The 16982-nt window shown below is 44.2% G+C and overlaps 1 protein-coding gene across 3 annotated transcripts; it reads right to left on the minus strand.

Annotated features, from left to right (window-relative positions):
- Positions 1-33: 33 nt before the first annotated feature.
- DYNC2I2 (dynein 2 intermediate chain 2) lies at positions 34-15558 on the minus strand. Of its 3 annotated transcripts, none has more exons than XM_034793592.1 (9): positions 15329-15558; positions 11773-12033; positions 10777-10886; positions 9542-9699; positions 3183-3292; positions 2698-2865; positions 2026-2258; positions 1104-1261; positions 34-502 (listed from the first exon to the last, which is right to left on the minus strand). In XM_034793592.1, exons 1-9 carry the CDS (start codon positions 15404-15406, stop codon positions 264-266), a joined length of 1515 nt encoding a protein of 504 aa, XP_034649483.1. In that variant the 5' UTR covers positions 15407-15558; the 3' UTR covers positions 34-263. The 3 variants fall into 3 exon arrangements, with proteins under 3 accessions (XP_034649483.1, XP_034649484.1, XP_034649482.1); XM_034793593.1 differs by having other exon boundaries at positions 15274-15390; XM_034793591.1 differs by lacking the exon at positions 15329-15558 and adding an exon at positions 14436-14659.
- Between the last annotated feature and the right edge of the window lie 1424 nt (positions 15559-16982).

Here is a 16982-nt window from a genome sequence, read left to right on the forward strand (position 1 = left end):
GCTTCAATAAAAGTTACTGGTCCAAACTGCAGCAAAAATTTCAACTGGTGTTTAATCATCTTGATGCTTGAGTACCAATTTCAAGTGTGACTCAAACCCCAGTAGAATCTCTCATTACATAGCTTCAGGTAAAGATGGTCGGAGTGACTAGGACTTACCTTGCTCTTCATTACAAATGTAATGGATCTGTTTTACAGACCAGTTTTGGGTAGAAAGGGTAACAACCCTCTGCTGTAGCAAGATAACACGGGCCTGTTAGTGTCTCAATCAGTGACTTCATTTGCCAGCTGCTCAAGGTGATTCATTTCTCTTGGTCCCTGTTGAATAAAGTCTGAACTCAGCTGCCATATTTTCAGCATCCCACTGGCATCCCCTGCTGCCAGAAGCTGAGGTTGCTTGATGTTAAACTCGATGCAGTACACAGGAGTCGGAGCTGAAGCTTGCTTTATAGAAACTGCAGGCTTCTGGGAGCTCTTTCCAAAATCAAACAGCTGCACTTCTCCTTTAAAATAAATAATCCACATCAGTCTTTACAGTAAACAAATGTAATAAAAACAGTGTTCGTTCAAGCTTTCCCTCCAGCCTGGCAGCACTAGAGCAGTGGGGATGAAAGTCCTCCCCTGCTGGCAGTATCTAGATTAAGCAGTGCTACAATGAAGTATAGATCTACTCACAGGAGTCAGGGCAGGTTGAAACCAGCTGCTAGCAGAAGTTCTGCTGCAGCCCTGCAGACATCTTTAAATGCTAGGCCAGTTTCTAGTGTCAGTCATATTGCAAACTACTAGTGCTAAAAATGATTGCTTTAAACACCTGAAAGCTGGAAACAGTTTTAGCCGTGGCATGGTATAGCAAATTTCACCTATCCACACAAGTCTGTGGCAATGGGCAAGATATGACAACTGTAGTTGATACTCCAGACCTGATGATTGGTATAATGCAGGGGGTTTTAGATTGAAAGCTGGGGTTTCCAAGCTGTCAAACAAATTAAGTTTTAAGCCCGTGTGGGAAGTGCTAAGCAGTAAGCTTTTACATAGCACTAGTGTTAGAACCCAGAAGAAAACCTGGTTTTTCCTTCTAAGAATAAGCAGCTAGAGGGTACCTACCTTCTCCAGTGGCAGCTGCAAAGACCAAGGGTCGTACTGGAGACCAGCGCACACTAAACAGGTACTTCTTTGATAACTGGAGCGAAATAAGGGGCTGTGCCTGCAGCATGGAGTGCAAGTGAACATGTCCATCAGTACCACCACTCAGAAAGAGATTCCTGGAGAAAATGAGAAACACTTCTTAGGGGATCAGTATTAAGAACACAGAGCAGAGTTCACTTAAGCAGCCTGAGAGTTGATGCACAAGTCTGTGGTTTCTTTATGTATGGCCCTTTTGACTGAATGATATCAAGATTCCTCTTCTTTTTTTTTTTTGTTAGCCACTACGAACTGCAGTCACATGAATCACTGCATCTTTGGCCCTGTAGTCTCCAGGGCCCTTGTATTTCAGGATCTAGGGGACTAGCATAATCTGGTCACTCCCATGCAAATTATATGCAGTACCAGGACTCCCAACATGTTTCAAGAAAACAGATTTATGGACATTTAAAATGGTTTGTCATTAAATGATGCACCTACAGACTGAGTGTACACTTCCAAATATAAACTTAGATGGCTACTAATGAAAGTCACAAGTAGCATGATGGGCAGTTGACACTGATGTGGAAACAGGCTGTCCCCTAAAGTTGTTAATGGAACTATGGGAAGAGTTGTCCTGCATAAAAAGAGCCCAGGGGAAATAAGGACAATGCTATGGGCTTCAATGAAGTTGCACCTATACAAGGGGCACATTCAGTGTAAGTTCGTGCAACTCCCTTGAAGGAAACAGCTTTCCATTGTGACAGATACAGTAGGGCTTCTGGCATATGGCCCTTGATTTCATCTTTTCCACCCCTAGGTCACTCAGGAAAACCACAATTAGAACAATATGGTTGTGTAACAAACTAACATTTGGTGCCAATGCACTCTGCCCATTACTTGCCTGTGGAAAGGTGAGCAGCTTACACAGTACACAGGTCCACCATGAGGAGAAAAGGCAAACTGTGCAGGTGCCTTGAGGGGAACAGAGCTACCTGTCCTAGGGACAGCAGTGGTCTCTACCGCAGTGGAGCACTTGAGAGAATATCCACCTTCCACACCAATGATAAACACACTGGGATCAAAGTGGGAGAAAGAGAGCGAGGTCACACCCACAGCTGTCTCCCCACGTGTGCGCTAGGGGAAAGGGGACAAACCATCCATGAGACACAAGGACTCAGAAATTTAACATGTACATGAAAGCCGTACTAATCATAGCCTGCATGACCTGCACCAACCATTTAACATTTCCTTTTTCTTTTTACAGAACTGATCCTCTAATAAGGATTCAAATTCAGGATGGAGAACTTAGCTGCTTACAGCTTTGGTCATTTAGCTTTAGTTCAGGGCAAGGCTGCTGTGGCCAGTTTCCACACTATCCTTTGGGTTGGTAATGGGAAAGCCAAAGTTTACTGTACGTGTTGATAAATGGGCTTCATTCTCTCTCTGCTTCCCCATCACAATGGAAGCTACAGCCACCTACCTGTGCTCTCTCGTAACCCAAGCTATTCTAACTCACACCAAGCCCATTAAAAGGTGGTTTCAAGTCAATGTTCTCTGGAATTATTGAACTCACCTTCTTAAGTTTCATACTCCGAGGGATCTGCTGAGCTACTAAGGCGAATCCTTCAACTAATGTCAGCTGACCATTTCTCTGTGTCTGCCACACAAGGATCTTTCCGTCTGTGGATACACTCAGAATCTGGAAGTTGTGACTGTGCTTTGAGTCCTGTAACCAGTCAACCTGTTCCCAACATGAGAAAACGCTGAAAAGGGGCCTTGCCAAGCCCAGTAACCCTACATTCAAGAACACTATTAAGTCTCAGGACAAATGACATTAGGTGACACTACCAACAAACCAGTCTGAGGATTTGCCCTATTCAACTGTGCTGAGGTTAAGTTAATCTAGCAATGAGAATTTAAAGATTTCAATGCAACTGTGCAAGTACTAAGCTGGTGTGAAGATGTCCAGGAAATGGATGAAATGTCAGGATTGAGATTCCTCCCCTGCCCTCCAAACCCAATGAACACCCCACTAACATGTGGACTGCCCCCTATTACCTGATAAACTGGATCTGTATGAGTGTCATCTGTCATCCCTGTCCTCCAGATCAAGGGGTCTTCTATCCTGCTCGTGTCCCATATCAAGACCTCCCCACTGTAAAGGCCACCTGTAGATGACAAAGGATCAATAGAACATAAGCAATGGCTACTAATGGAAGTCACACGTCGCATGATAGGCTCTGTTTACTTTGTTATTGACTGTAAATAGGTTGGCCCCTAGAAAGAGTTGTCCTGAACAAAAAGGGCCAAAGGAAAATAAATTAGTCTCTGGTGTAACCAGGAACAATGCTATAGGCTTCAACTGATTTGCATCCACACAGGGGACATATTCAGCTCTGATGCAATGCTATGTAAAAGAGTTTCCGAGATGATTCTGCCTATTCCTGCTCATGGGTATTGCACCACCTAGTGGTACCTAATGGTAGAACCTTCTAGCAGTTAGTGTTCTTGTGCCCCCTCCTACCTTTTGCCTCAGTGTCTCCAAACGTTCTGAAGGCAAGGCCGCAGTCCCTTCTACCACCTCAGTTTCTTCCACTGCAAACCAGACATGCAGAATAAACCAGGACTCTGAGAAAGAGGGGAAGACGGGTAGGAAGTGTGAATATGCAGAGACATCTTGAAGAACTCCGGTTACACATAAGTAATCTTCATTTTTTCAAGTGGCTCTGTATATTCCAATTTATGGGACAGATTGATAAGCAGTGCTGAAGATAACCTGGAGGCAGGAACAGAGTCCTAATGAAATAGAGACTGAAGCACTGCGCTACCAAATCTACCATCAGCCCTGGAGGCCAAATCAAGAGCATAATACTTAGTAAAAGTGTGTACAAAATTCCAGGTCTCAGCCCTGCAGATTTCAGCAGCAGGGACTTGCTTAAGGCAAGCAAAAGAAGCTGCCACAGCTCTGGAGGAATGTGATTGTTGAATATTATACATGATGGTACAATGTGTTGTTTAATCCATCTAGAAATAGTCTAGAAAGATGACATAACCCATATAATTCTTAGCATAAAACACAAATAAGCTGGATGATTTTCAAAACTTTTAAATCACGTTTAAATAATATGTAAGAGCTCTTCTTGCATCCAAAGTACATATAACAGATTCCCCCTTTTTCATACGAGGCTTTGGAAAAAATGCCTGCAAAGTAATTGATTGATTTAAAAGTCAGGTGCCACTTTTGGCAAAAATCTGGTTTCAGGCATAAGAACTACCTTATCTTTATGAAAAGCAGTAAACAATGGATCAGACATCAAGGCATTCAATTCACTCACCCTTCTAGCTGACATTATGCCAATAATGAATGACGTCTTAACCAGATAAAAACAGGTTTAAAAATTTTATTAAAGCTAATGTTAAAATATTATATAATATACAGGTTAAGAAAAGAGTGTCTGTACATCTGGGTATAGTGCTTAGATTATCTACAAATACAAACTTTGTTTTAAAAGTCATAAGATACATATAGTGCATAATCAGCAATAACCCAAATTTAGGTGAGTAAATTTAACAATACAGTTTAGATATTAGCGTCAGGTACATCACTCATGAAAAGTTATACAAAGAGTTGGTCGTGGAAAGCAAATATATCAATGAGTGAAGATTTTCCCCTAGTAATTGAGAATTTAGGGTAGGTTGTCCATTAGAAAATGCAATCCATCAGGAAAGTATTTGAATTACTTTCCTGACTGCACTTCTCATCGGCACTCCAGCTCATCCCTCCTGGTACTGGCAATGTCCGGTGATGTGTTCTAGGTAGATGACCCTCAACTACTTGATGGCTTCTGACACCATGAGTTGCCGCATCAGCCAAGAGTAGTGTTGACCGATTCCACATTCTCTCAACACTCACTCGTTACTGGGGACCTATACCCCCAGGGCTCCGACAATTGGCGTGCGAGTTTGGACCTTGTAGCCCCTTGCTCTCAATGTGTCGGTCAGAGAGTTTTATTTCTCCAGCTTTTGAGATCAGGCATCGCGGAAAGCCAGGGTCCTGTTTTCAAGGGGAATTGTGACATCCATCATAATGATCTTCTTCCAGTCTTCGTTGGTGATGACGATGTCCAGTCGCAGTTGTCTGTCCATTCCAGGGATGGCAGAGTTCACAGCAACCTTCCCCACGGGTGGTGGGATGGCTCTGACCAGGCGATCTTAGATGGTGTTGTGGCACAGCTGCCAGGCTCTGGAATGGGGCTTGCAGCTACACAAAAAAAATATCCTATCTTGATTTTAAAATGTTCAGTAATGGAGAATCCACAACGAGCCTTGGTAAATTGTTCTAATGATTAATTACTCGCACCATTCAAAAGGTACTCCTTATTTCCAATCTGAATTTGTCTAGCTTCAACTTCCAGACATTTGATCATGTTATACCTTTCTCTGCTAGATGGAAGGGCCCATCATTAAATATTTGTCCCCATATAGATACTTACATATTGTAATAAAGTCATCCCACCTTCTCTTTGTTAAACTAAATAGATGAAGCTCCTTGAGTCTATCATTATAAGGCAAGTTTTCTAATCCTTTAATCATCCTCATGGCTCTTCTCTGACCCTCTCCAATTTATCAACATTTTCTTGAAGGGTGGGTGCCAGAAGACACAGTATTCCTGCAGTGGTTGCACCAATGCCAAATAGAGACGTAAAATAACTTTTCTATTGCTACTCAAGATTTCCCAGTTTGTGCATCCCAAGATTGCATTAGCTCTTTTGGCCACAGTGTCACACTGGGAGCTCATATTCAGCTGATTATCCACCACAATCTCCAAATCCTTTTCAGAGTCACTGCTTCCCAGGATGAAGTATGTATTGCCTACATTCTTTGTTCCTAGATATACACATTTACATTTAATTGTATTCAAATGCATATTATTTGCTTCGCACAGTTTACTAAGCAATCCAGATCGTTCTGAATCAGTCACCTGTCTCTTCCTTATTTACCGCTCCCCCAATTCTCATGTCTCCTGCGAATGTTATCAGTGATGATTTTATATTTTCTTCTAGGTCATTAATAAAAATGTTAAATAGCGTATGGCTAAGAACCCATCCCTGCCGGTCTCAACTGAAAACATACCCACTCAATAACAATTCCCCATTTACAATTACATTTTGAGACCTATCAGTTAGCCAGTTTTTAATCAATGTAACGTGTGGCATGTTAACGTTCAGATTCCCCGACAAAGGAAGGATATGGGGAATTGGAATGGGTAGTCTTTCAAACTGTATGGCATAGCTCTTTTCTTTAACTTCTAGAACCCATTTGTCTGATATTATAAGCCTCCATGCACTCTAGCCTCTCTCCAAACAGAGGAAGGGAAGGATCCTAGATGGTTGGTTCTTGACTCTTGATCTTCCCATCACATCTGAGGTCTGACATGAGACAAAATAGTCATAGAAATAGGAGAATGCTTAGATTTAGGTCTTGATTTAAATGACCTCTTCTTATGCTGTTCTGAAAGAATGTAGCCTGCTGGTACTGTTGTTGACATCTCTGATTTGCTGGGTAATAAGTTGAAGATGACTGTGGATAGTACTGCCTCTGATAACGCAAAGCAGCAATCTCCTTCTAATAGAAGCAATTAAGACCAAAGAACGAGTTTGTCAATCTTTCTCCTTCAATTTTTTCAGTAACTCATCAGTATTTTCACTGAAAAGACCATCCCCTTCATCGTTATGTCTGTATCAATCTCCAGAGAAAAGGAACGAAGCCAAGCACGTCTCCTCAGCATCACTACAGAAGCCAATATGCTAGCAGAAGAGTCCAAGACATTAAACAAAACCCTAAAGGAGCGTTTCACCATATTTTGACCCTCCGTTGAAATTGTGTTACTCAATCTCCTTTTGTCATCTGCCAAATCCTGCACAAACAGCAGTATCTTCTCCCACAAGTGAAACTGATAGCAGGACACGACAGCTTGGTAACTTGCCACCCTAATACCAAAGGATAAAGAAGAGAACACCCTTCTCGCTTAGGAAGAATCTTCTTCCCCTCTCGGTCAATAAGGATAGGGTGAGCTTGTCCAGATCTTGCTCTGCTACTGGCAGCAGCACCACCAGCGACTTAGGTACAGGGTCCATATGAAAATCCTTCTGAGGGTAAATGATCTAGTTTGCCAGCTTTCCTGGAGACAGGTTGACAAGAAGCAGGAATAGACCACATGGATTGAGCTGGCTAAAGCAAAATCCAAAATAGGTAGGGATATCCTATTCCTGGAAGTATCACCAAGAATGTCAAACATCGGATGAGAAGTCTCTTCCACAGGCACTGAAGGCAGATTCAAAGTGGACATCACATGATCCACTAATTCATGAAATAGTGTAGTATCCTTAAAAGGGCAGGAGACCGAAGCAGCTCCCACATGCTCATCTGGTGACAAATCAGGATCACAGTGAGTGTCCACATGCTCCTGTTCAAAAAGAGAGGCTATCAATTATCAGGCACCACTGCCTGAGATGTAGACAGATCTGGAGGAACTGGATCTGGGATTTCCAAATCACTGGATCCTTAGCAGATGAAAGCTCACCTCTCCATCCATGTGGAGGATAACTAAAAAGTTCCTGCAGCAGCTCCCAATAAGGCCATGACACCAAGGACTGTCAGTCTTCCCAACAACTGGGATTCAGGAGCATCCCCACAGGAGGAGGACCAAAGGGAGGGGCAAACCAGGAAGAAACAGGCCTCTTAATTCTTCCTCTAGCCTCCTTCAGATATGGATCTGCCAGAGAGTGCACTGGAGATACCAAAGGACCTTGAGGGAGGTAAGGAGGAAACCTTTGCGAGGATCCTGTAGGAGTCCTAGGAGGAGGACGTACAGACAGTTCTACTCTTCTTACAGATGAGGAGGCCAGCGAAGCCTGCCTCTTTCTCAAGGTCCTCTGCTTTTTTTGCTCAGATCTGAGGATTAATCAGAAGCCTCACAGTGAACCTCAGAGATCACGTAACAGTATTCTTCAGAACGGAAAACGTAAGTGGAATCAAAGCAGGAGCCAAGGTCAGAGACGAAGAAGTAGACAGCAGCGGATCCAACACCAGACTCATGCTCCTGGCTCCCAAGCCTGACCCCAAAACCAACCTTGACTTTTGGAGCCATAGAGGCTCTGTAAGAATAGAATGGATCCAATAAGACAGCCAGAGCCAACCACGTGGCCCTTGGTTCTGGCATAGCAAAGACCTAATTGCAGGAACAGTGAGAATTGGAGCCAAAGCTGATAGGGGTTCTGACTTCCTGGAATCCTCCAACTGCTTCAATTTTCTTGAAGTCACAGGAGTCAATAGTGCTGCTCAGATCTTGTTTCCGATGACCATCCGGATCCCAAGGGTTTAGCTTCAAGAGCCTCCTTCGGGAGAAGCCCTTGCAATCTGTTCTGCCTCTGCTTGTGAGCTCTGGGGTATCGAAGTTCAGCAGAGAGAATACTCAGACGGAGAGTGACCTCTCGCAAACACTTGAGGCACCTGATGTGGTCATCCACTGCTGAGAAGGCAGTAGGGCATGAAACACACCTCTTGAATCTTGGTTTCTTCTTCCTCTTCAGTTCCACCATCACCCAGAAATGAAACACTAACAATTAAGTAACTATTTCTATACTTATACTAACTACTATTAACAACAATATAACACCAATGAATACTCAAGAAGAAAGAACTCCAGACCCAAACAGTTCACTTCCATTCAATCTTGTGGTTGAAAGGAACTGAGGTGGTAGATGATGCTGCGTCCCCTGATATAGCCTCGCTCTCAGACGGCTGAGGGAAGGGGTACAAGAGGATGCAAGAGCACTCTAAGAGACAATGCTAAGGGAAGGTTCTGCCATTAGGCATCACTAGGCAGCGTAATACCATACGTGGGAATATGCAGCCATCTTGAAAAAGAATACTTATCCAAAGCCTGATTTTGCCCTCTCTCCCCCATCTCCCAGGTTGCCCACTTTCTTATCAAGAATCGCTAGGTGCTCCAAGAGGTAGTATAAAACAGGTAAAGCCTACTAAGAGAAGGGAAGGTCGCACTGAGACAAGGGAAGGTCCTGATTCCTAGTGCCTCGGATGAAACAGCAATTACACATTTGGCAGCAACACTTCCCTTGCCTTGGGGCTTGGGAAGTGACTGAGGAAGTGCACTGCCATTCCTCTTGGGAGGAGTCCCAGGTATAGGGTAACCAGATGTTCCGATTTTATAGGGATAGTTCCAATTTTTGGGTCTTTTTCTTATATAGGCTCCTATTACTACCCACCGCCATCCCAATTTTTCACATTTGCTGTCTGGTCACCCTACCCAGTAGCCCTGTAGAGAAAATCAGCAGCACTAGTTGAAGAAGATAAAGGAACAATTAAAAATAAAATCTAAGGCAAGAGCAGTCTACCAATGATCAGCGAAGGCTGTGATGGATGGAAAGCCAGGCACATGACAGAACTGGGAACATCCACTACTAGATCAGGACACTTTGGATTTAACCCCCTTCTGTCCAGGTTCCAGGTACAAACATAGGATTTTTCTGTGCTCCAGTCCCCGTCATCCAGTCTGGAAAAGAAAAGAAGTCAAAATGGAAGTTACACCTCATCCAGTCATTGTTACATAGAGACACTCAGCTAAGCAGATTCCCATTTCCATTGGCACGTGCTCTCTGGGGCTACAAAAGGCTTTGTTTAGAGGAGGCTGGGGTTACAATGCATCTCTGTGGAGTGTTAGGTTTATGAGTATGTGTTGGTGCACCCCAGTATGATGGGAGTGTTTGACAACAGTTCTTTGATATAAATCATTATTACAGGACAGGACCTATTAACTATACTAATAAAGGAACAGCCTGGAATCCATATTTGGGAAAGTTACTTCACAGCCACCATTCAAATAAAGCACGCACTTCCTCCTTTTTAAGTTACCAAAAGCAACTGTTCTGCAGAGAGGATGAAAAGCCAACAACATTTCATTCCAACAAGGAGTTCAGGGTTTGAAAGTGCTCTAGAGAGGAAAAGTGTTGCGCTGCTGAGCAGTGACCATTGCAGCTGAATAAGGAGAACTGATAGGGGCTGAAGTGTTACTCACCACACTCGCAATAACAAAGCAGACTAAAATGACGGTTAGCCCTGCTGGAAGAAAATCTAATCCAAATAATATCTGGCATGCGAGAACACCGTTGAGAGCATTTCTGTGTATGAGCACCAGGTGTATTCTATATGGGCTTGGAGACCACGTGATGGCTAACAAGCAATTTATAATGAAGGCAAGTATGCACATCCAACCATCCCATACATATACACACACACTGCAGACACATACAAACATACACCTCCTCTTTACATTTTTCAACAGAATCTGTCTAAGAACAAAACATTGAGAAAATATACTTTAGTTTTTGGGATTGGAGATAATGGACAGAGAGGAAAGGGAAAGGATATCTGACCTAAATTAGAACTGCCCTTGGGTTCTGATTTTTCTGAATATCAATTAAATATCTTTTTCAACATAAATAAGTTGCTTATACACATGGTTAGTTATTACAAAGCAAGTAAACATTCTCCAATGCTTCTGAATGCAGGCCAGTCTGAAATGTCTCACAGACCATTCTCAGTTGTGCTCTGGATCAACTCAGGTGCTCACCTGCCATAAGAACATGCAACAACTGATCCAGTGGCATTCCAGGAGATGCTGGTCACCTGCAACTTCTGATCCTGAGCCTCTGGGTACGATAAGCTATGCAAACAGGACACCTGGAAAAGATTAAATCCAAATACTGAGCCAACAACCTATGGAGATACAGAGAATTAGGATCTATATTCAAAGACTGAAGAAAGAATCACGTTATCTCCACAGACCAATATCCTGGTCAGGATCCACACTCCCATTCTCTTGATAGCAGCAGAGTCTGGGGAGACACAAACTATGGTTTGTAGATACAGGTAAGACAGAAGTTTGCCTCCTGTTGAGAGCATCACACGCAAAACTCTGCATGCTCCCACCAAACCAAATGTCTCTCCATAATGTCATCTCACAGTGGGTCCACTCTACTATCTTCAGAGCAATTACAGAAAAGACTAAGGAGCCCATACCCGAAGGCTTGGGGCAGTCCCACTCCACAATTCTGGGGATTTAAGACCTACACTGTGCTTTCAAACCATAATCTGATAATAGGTAGCAATAAACATACCCAGCATGCACCAATAGCTACCAGCTGCCCACATTCCTGCACACAGCACACTGGATAACCATCATGTGACCAGGCCAAACCACAGGCACTGCAATGACTTCCAGAGGCTGCCAGACAATTATTAATACACTAGTTCCTGAAGAACATGGCAGGAAGATCTAAATGAGCAGAGATTTTAAACTGCACTGGTTGCAGAGAGGAGGAAACTAACCTACTACAGTTGTAAACTTCCTTTTGATGAAGCCAGTATTACACACTGTTGCTACTCACAAGGACATGTTACCTATCTAGACTGGGGTGAAGGCAAACGGAGAAAGAATACTTATTTTCTTATGAACAGAGTCAAGCAATGACAGTCTCAGCACCAGGTAACAGAGCCAACTATTCCACAGCTGTTGCTATGGGCACTGTCTAGTATGGTCATATTGCTCTGAATTCTATCAACCTACCGTTTCATTCTGATCTACCCAGTTCACCTCAAAGCCATCGAAGGCATGACTTATCCAGTTTTTATTCAGCTCTTTGATCACAACATCCTCCACTCCCTGAAGGAACGAGAGCAGGCCAGCATAATCCACAGGAGCTTCCTTCTGGAGATCCAAGTCTTGGATAGTCTCCTCACTTTGATCAGTCTGCATGCCAGCATCTCGGCTGGAATGGGATTGTGCTGCAGCCTCCACGGTTGAGATCTCCCCAGTCTGACAGCTTTTCTGTTGGAAGAAAAATAATGTTCTACAAATGAAACAACGAAAGATGGGTGCACAGAAACCCACTTAGGACATTTCCCTTTTGTCAGTCAATATACTGAATATATACTCAAAAGGGACCTTGCATATTGGGTTCCTAGCTAATTGGTGCCTGGTATGCACTGTGGAGTCCTGCATGCAAGAACAGTTCTCAGGCCAGTGGAGTTCATGTTTCACAAAGAGAAGAAAAGTTATCAAATCTAAGTATACCTCTAGCAGGTCACTTTATGGAGCAACCCTGGTTTTAGTCTCAGAGAAACAGAGGTCACTTGCTCCTTGACTTCCCTCAAATCAACAGGGTGATGATACAGATGCCAACCTTCTATTACAGTGAATAGGTACTCAGGAGAATAAGTAGGAAAGGACAGTACCAGAGTTATGAGAGTGGAAACATAGAACCCAATTTTACTGATGTATAAGGCACTGGGGTCCACACTATGTATGTACTGTACTACTAGGGTAAGAAAATTCAGTTACTTTTAGCATATTATCAACATGAATGGATATAGATTCCCCTCATTCTTGCTCCTCCAGTGCAGCATACCTACATAAAAACATAAAAATGGCCACACTGGGTCAGACAAATGGGCCATCTAGCCCAGTATCCTGTCTTCCAAAAGCGATGACTGCCAGATGCTTCAGAGGGAATGAACAGAACAGGGCAATTACTGTGTGATCCATCTCCTGTTGTTCAGTCCCAGCTTCTGGAAGCCAGAGGTTTAGGGACACCCAGAGTATGGGGTTGTGTCCCTGACTATCTTGGCTAATAGCCACTGATTGACCTATCCTCCATGAAATTATCTAATTCTTTTTTGAACCCAGTTATACTTTTCGCCTTCACAACATCCCCAGCAATGAGTTCCACAAGTTGACTGTGCATTGTGTGAAGGAGTACTTCTTTACGTTTGTTTTAAACCTGCTGCCTATTAATTTCATTGGGTGACCCCTGATTCTTGTGTTATGCAAAGAAATAAATAATGCTTCCCTATTCCCTATATCTAGCTGGGCCTTGAACATAAACACCTCTTCTCCTTGTGCAGAGTATCAGATTACTTCCATCTCCAAAGACCATTATTATTCAGGCTCTTTGTTTGTCATAGTCATGGCTTTGATAAAACTGGTGACTTTTAAGGTCTTTAAAACCAGTAAGCAAGACTCCTCTGTGGCTTTTACAAATTTGGCTCTATACAGGTCCAGTGAAGTATGGGAGAGTGAGGTGCTGTTTTAAATAATTTTTAATGAAAACAAATTTTAAAAATAAATTCAAAAGCAAAGGCTATTTGGTCAAAGCAATGTGTGTTCATGACTTCCTGGATTTTTTCCATATATTTATGACCACTGTGGTTTTTTGCCATGACAAAGAAACTGCCTGAATTATTATTAATCAGACATCAGCAACACTAGGTATTTATACTATGCTTATAACCATGATGTCTCAACACTGTACAAGACATACAGCAAGCCAGTCCTTGGACCAGACTTCACAGTTTGGATCCAACATCTCCCACAGGGTTCCAGAGTCTACATTCACAAGGAGCCACAATCTTTTAGAAATGTGCTGAGCCCATCAGCCTGGTTTATTTTTCATTTTGCACCTTCAGACACATCTCAGCTAGTGGGAGTTGTGCTTAATTTTGACAGTTCTTCGATTTTCAGACGGGTGCTAAAAACTGCCTCAAACAGACTACTCCACCAAACAAAACATCATAAAACAAGAAGATACAGAAATATCTGTGCTGAGGGTATCTGCTACCTGCAAACAAGTAAACATGCTTTCCTAGCCAAGATCTGCAGTCTGGATTTTCTGCAGCATTCCATATGCCCCTGGGGCACAGTATAAAGAACAGATAGGCAGTTCACAGCAGCTTTACATAATTTAGCTCTTGGAATTTTCAAATACAGATGTGGCTTCACTCCAGTTTCAGCAACCAGCCAGCTACCCAATGAGAAATAAAGCAGCTGATGGAACATTGCTATGGATTCAGCAAGTCAGAGTGTTTCAAAGCCGGAATGAAGGAATAGATGGAGAAGCAGGTTATAATTAGCACTTCCACTATGAAAAAGTGTGAAAATGGGAGCACTTCTGAACGCGGACTGGAAAACTAAAGTTCCTGTGGCAGCACTTAGTGTTTGTACTATTGTGCACTCAAAATTAGCTTGCCTCCTGCATATGTATTATGATTATGCGAGCCAAAGATCTGGACTAGCAGTGTAGATGGTTTACAGAAGAAGAAAGGAATAACAGATTCCTGACTGACTTGAAGAATACACTTTAGATGTGAATTCAGGGGTTCTAAAAGTATAACCCTATCTGGAAAGAAGTAAAAAAAGGATTCTCAGCAGGAAAGAGCTTCTACTTTGCTGACCTTTCTCACAGAGGTAATTGCTAAAAGGAAGACAACTTTGATATGAGAAAGTAGAGGGAAGCTTTTCCAAGTGAAAAATGAGGATAGCAGGCTTCTGAGAAGATTTTTGGGGTAATGGCTTTTGGACCTGACCAGAGAGAGAGGTCCAGTCATCGCTATCTCTGCGGTCGAAGTTGCAGTCTCACAGCTGTATTCTGCAATTTCTCCCTGTGTTTGCGCAACAGATCTTTGAGAGAGGCAGCACCCATCAACTGGGATCACCATTTTTATGTTTTTATTTGTTTTTGCAAACCTTGAGACTGAGATGTTCACCTCAGGTACTGAGGCAAGTTTGAGGTGTGTGTTTTTCTGTACTTTATCCATCTTGAGGCAGGCTCCATTGGTGGGAATTCCTTATATTCTGGGCAGAGCCACTGAAGCAAAGAACTATTCCAGCAGCTCCAGGGCAGAGAAGACCAGAATCCCTCAGACTTTATTTAACTTATCCTGGGGAATTTGTATTTATTTTAATTTGAAAGATTTGTTTCCTCATCAGAAATATCCAGAATAAATTAGACCACCTCAATGAAGTTGTCCAGGTCTACAATGTCAAAACGCCTCCCCTCATCTGAGTCTGACTCCCGAGTCCTGAGAGGATGACAAAGAAAGTCTGAAGGGGCAGGACAGGGTCGGGGTCAGCCTGCCCTGGCAGTAGTGGATGGGGGGCACTAGGGTACCGCGGCGGCAGTTCATGCAGGGAGGCAGCACGGAGCTGCACGGGACAGACAGGGACGCTCTGCTCCGGGACCCGGGAAGGCGAGCGGACGCCGGGTGCAGGAGAAAGGGCCGAGGTACCCACCAACCCACGGCCGCGGCGAATGGCTCCTGCCCCCACAACCAGCACAGCCGCTCACCGCCTCGCAGCGGGTCCCCTGGTCTCTTCGCCAAAGCGACTCCACATCGGCCCCGCACGCCACGCCGTCCCCGAACATCCCGGCGGCGGGGGAAAGGCAAGCGGTAGCGGTGCGTCCCTCTAGAAGCACAGAAGCCTGGAGTCCTGATCCCGAGCGGCCCCCGTCGACCTCTCTAGAGCCGCCATCTTCCTAAGCCAGCCGCGTAGGTTCCCATGGAGACCAGAAAGGCACTGCGGAATGACGTCAGTTAACAGCGACAATTCCGCCGTACTACTCTGTGACTGGCATGACCGCCATCTTGGTTAAGGGCACGGAACTTGCAGAATACCCAACGCTTCAGACGGCCACCTTGGTTAAGGGCATGGAATCTCGGGCCTGGGGGAAGGGCCTAGCCCGACCCGCCATCTTGGTTAAGGGCACAGGGTCTGTTTAGGGCGTGTTGCGTGAGCCTGCCGTTGTTCCCTCACCTTATCCGTTTAGGGGGCATTTACCTGGGCTTAGACCCCGGGACTGCAACGTGGGGAGGGAGCGTTCCGACTGTTCACAAGAAGCAAACAGGCCGAGGGGGTCGGTGCCAGGAATAAAGATGGCCGCGGTGGGAGAGGCGAGAACGCTGAAAAGAGGCCAAAAAAAAAAAAAAAAAAAACGGCTCAGCAGCCTGCCTCTGGCAAAGCCAAACTGTGCCTCATCAAACCCTGTAGGGGAAGGGGTGCTCTTCAGTCCCAGAATAGAGGCAGCCCCAAATCCAACCCAAGAAAGGAGGGGTCTGCAAGGGGAAGCTCCAGACTCTGTCCTATGAGGCCCTCGCCCTTCTCTTCAGGAGCAGGACTGAAGACATGCTAGAGCAGAGGTTCTCAAACTGGGGGTCGGGACCCCTCAGGGGGTCGCAGGGTTATTACATAGGGGGGGGTCACGAGCTGTCAGCCTCCACCCCAAACCCCACTTTGCCTCCAGCATTTATAATAAGCAACAGAGGGTCCTGTGGCACCTTTAAGAGTAACAGAAGTATTGGGAGCATAAGCTTTCGTGGGTAAGAACCTCACTTCTTCAGATGCAAGTAATGGAAATTTCCAGAGGGCGGAGGGGATAAAATCTGTATGTGGCAAAGGCACACACCCAATTTTGGCTTAATTTTAATCTTTTTTAATTAATCTAATTCTGATGATGAAGTATTTGTACTGTGTTTAAAGTGCTATTTAAATTCCACTCTTAGCTTTTTGGAATCCCACTCTGTTTGAATTGCCAGAGTTGGGCAGTCCATGTCCTATGGAGAGGTCTATACCAGAAAGTTGTACCACTCTAACTAAACCAGTAGAGTTAAAGCCTATGGGGATGTCTACACTGCCCAGGTACAGCACTGCTGCGGCCGCGCTGCGACATGGGCAGTGTAGACACAATTTATCACCGGGGGAGAGCTCTCCCGACGATTAAAAAAAAAAAAAAAAAAAAACACCCCGAATGAGGGGTGGTAGCTGTATCGCCAGCAGCCATCTATACTGGCGCTTTTCAGCGCTAAAACTTTTGTCGCTCAAGGGTGTGCTTTTTCACACCCCTGAACCACTAAAGTTTTAGCACTGAAAGTGGCAGTGTAGACACAGCCTTACAACACCCTAGTGTAGATGCAATTTCATCAGTATAAAAGTTACACTGCTTA

This window comes from Trachemys scripta, chromosome 17 (assembly GCF_013100865.1).
Source record: "Trachemys scripta elegans isolate TJP31775 chromosome 17, CAS_Tse_1.0, whole genome shotgun sequence".
In the NCBI taxonomy this organism is placed as follows: Eukaryota; Metazoa; Chordata; order Testudines; family Emydidae; genus Trachemys; species Trachemys scripta.

Excerpts from the sequence above, each read along its gene's own strand:
- DYNC2I2 (XM_034793591.1), bottom strand. The coding sequence starts at position 14,588 with ATGACTGGACCTCTCTCTCTGGTCAGGTCCAAAAGCCATTACCCCAAA. Across the intron at positions 2,259-2,697 it reads GGAGTATGAAACTTAAGAAG|CGCACACGTGGGGAGACAGC; the intron begins GTGAGTTCAATA and ends CCTTTCCCCTAG. Across the intron at positions 503-1,103 it reads TGCAGCTGCCACTGGAGAAG|GAGAAGTGCAGCTGTTTGAT; the intron begins GTAGGTACCCTC and ends TTTATTTTAAAG.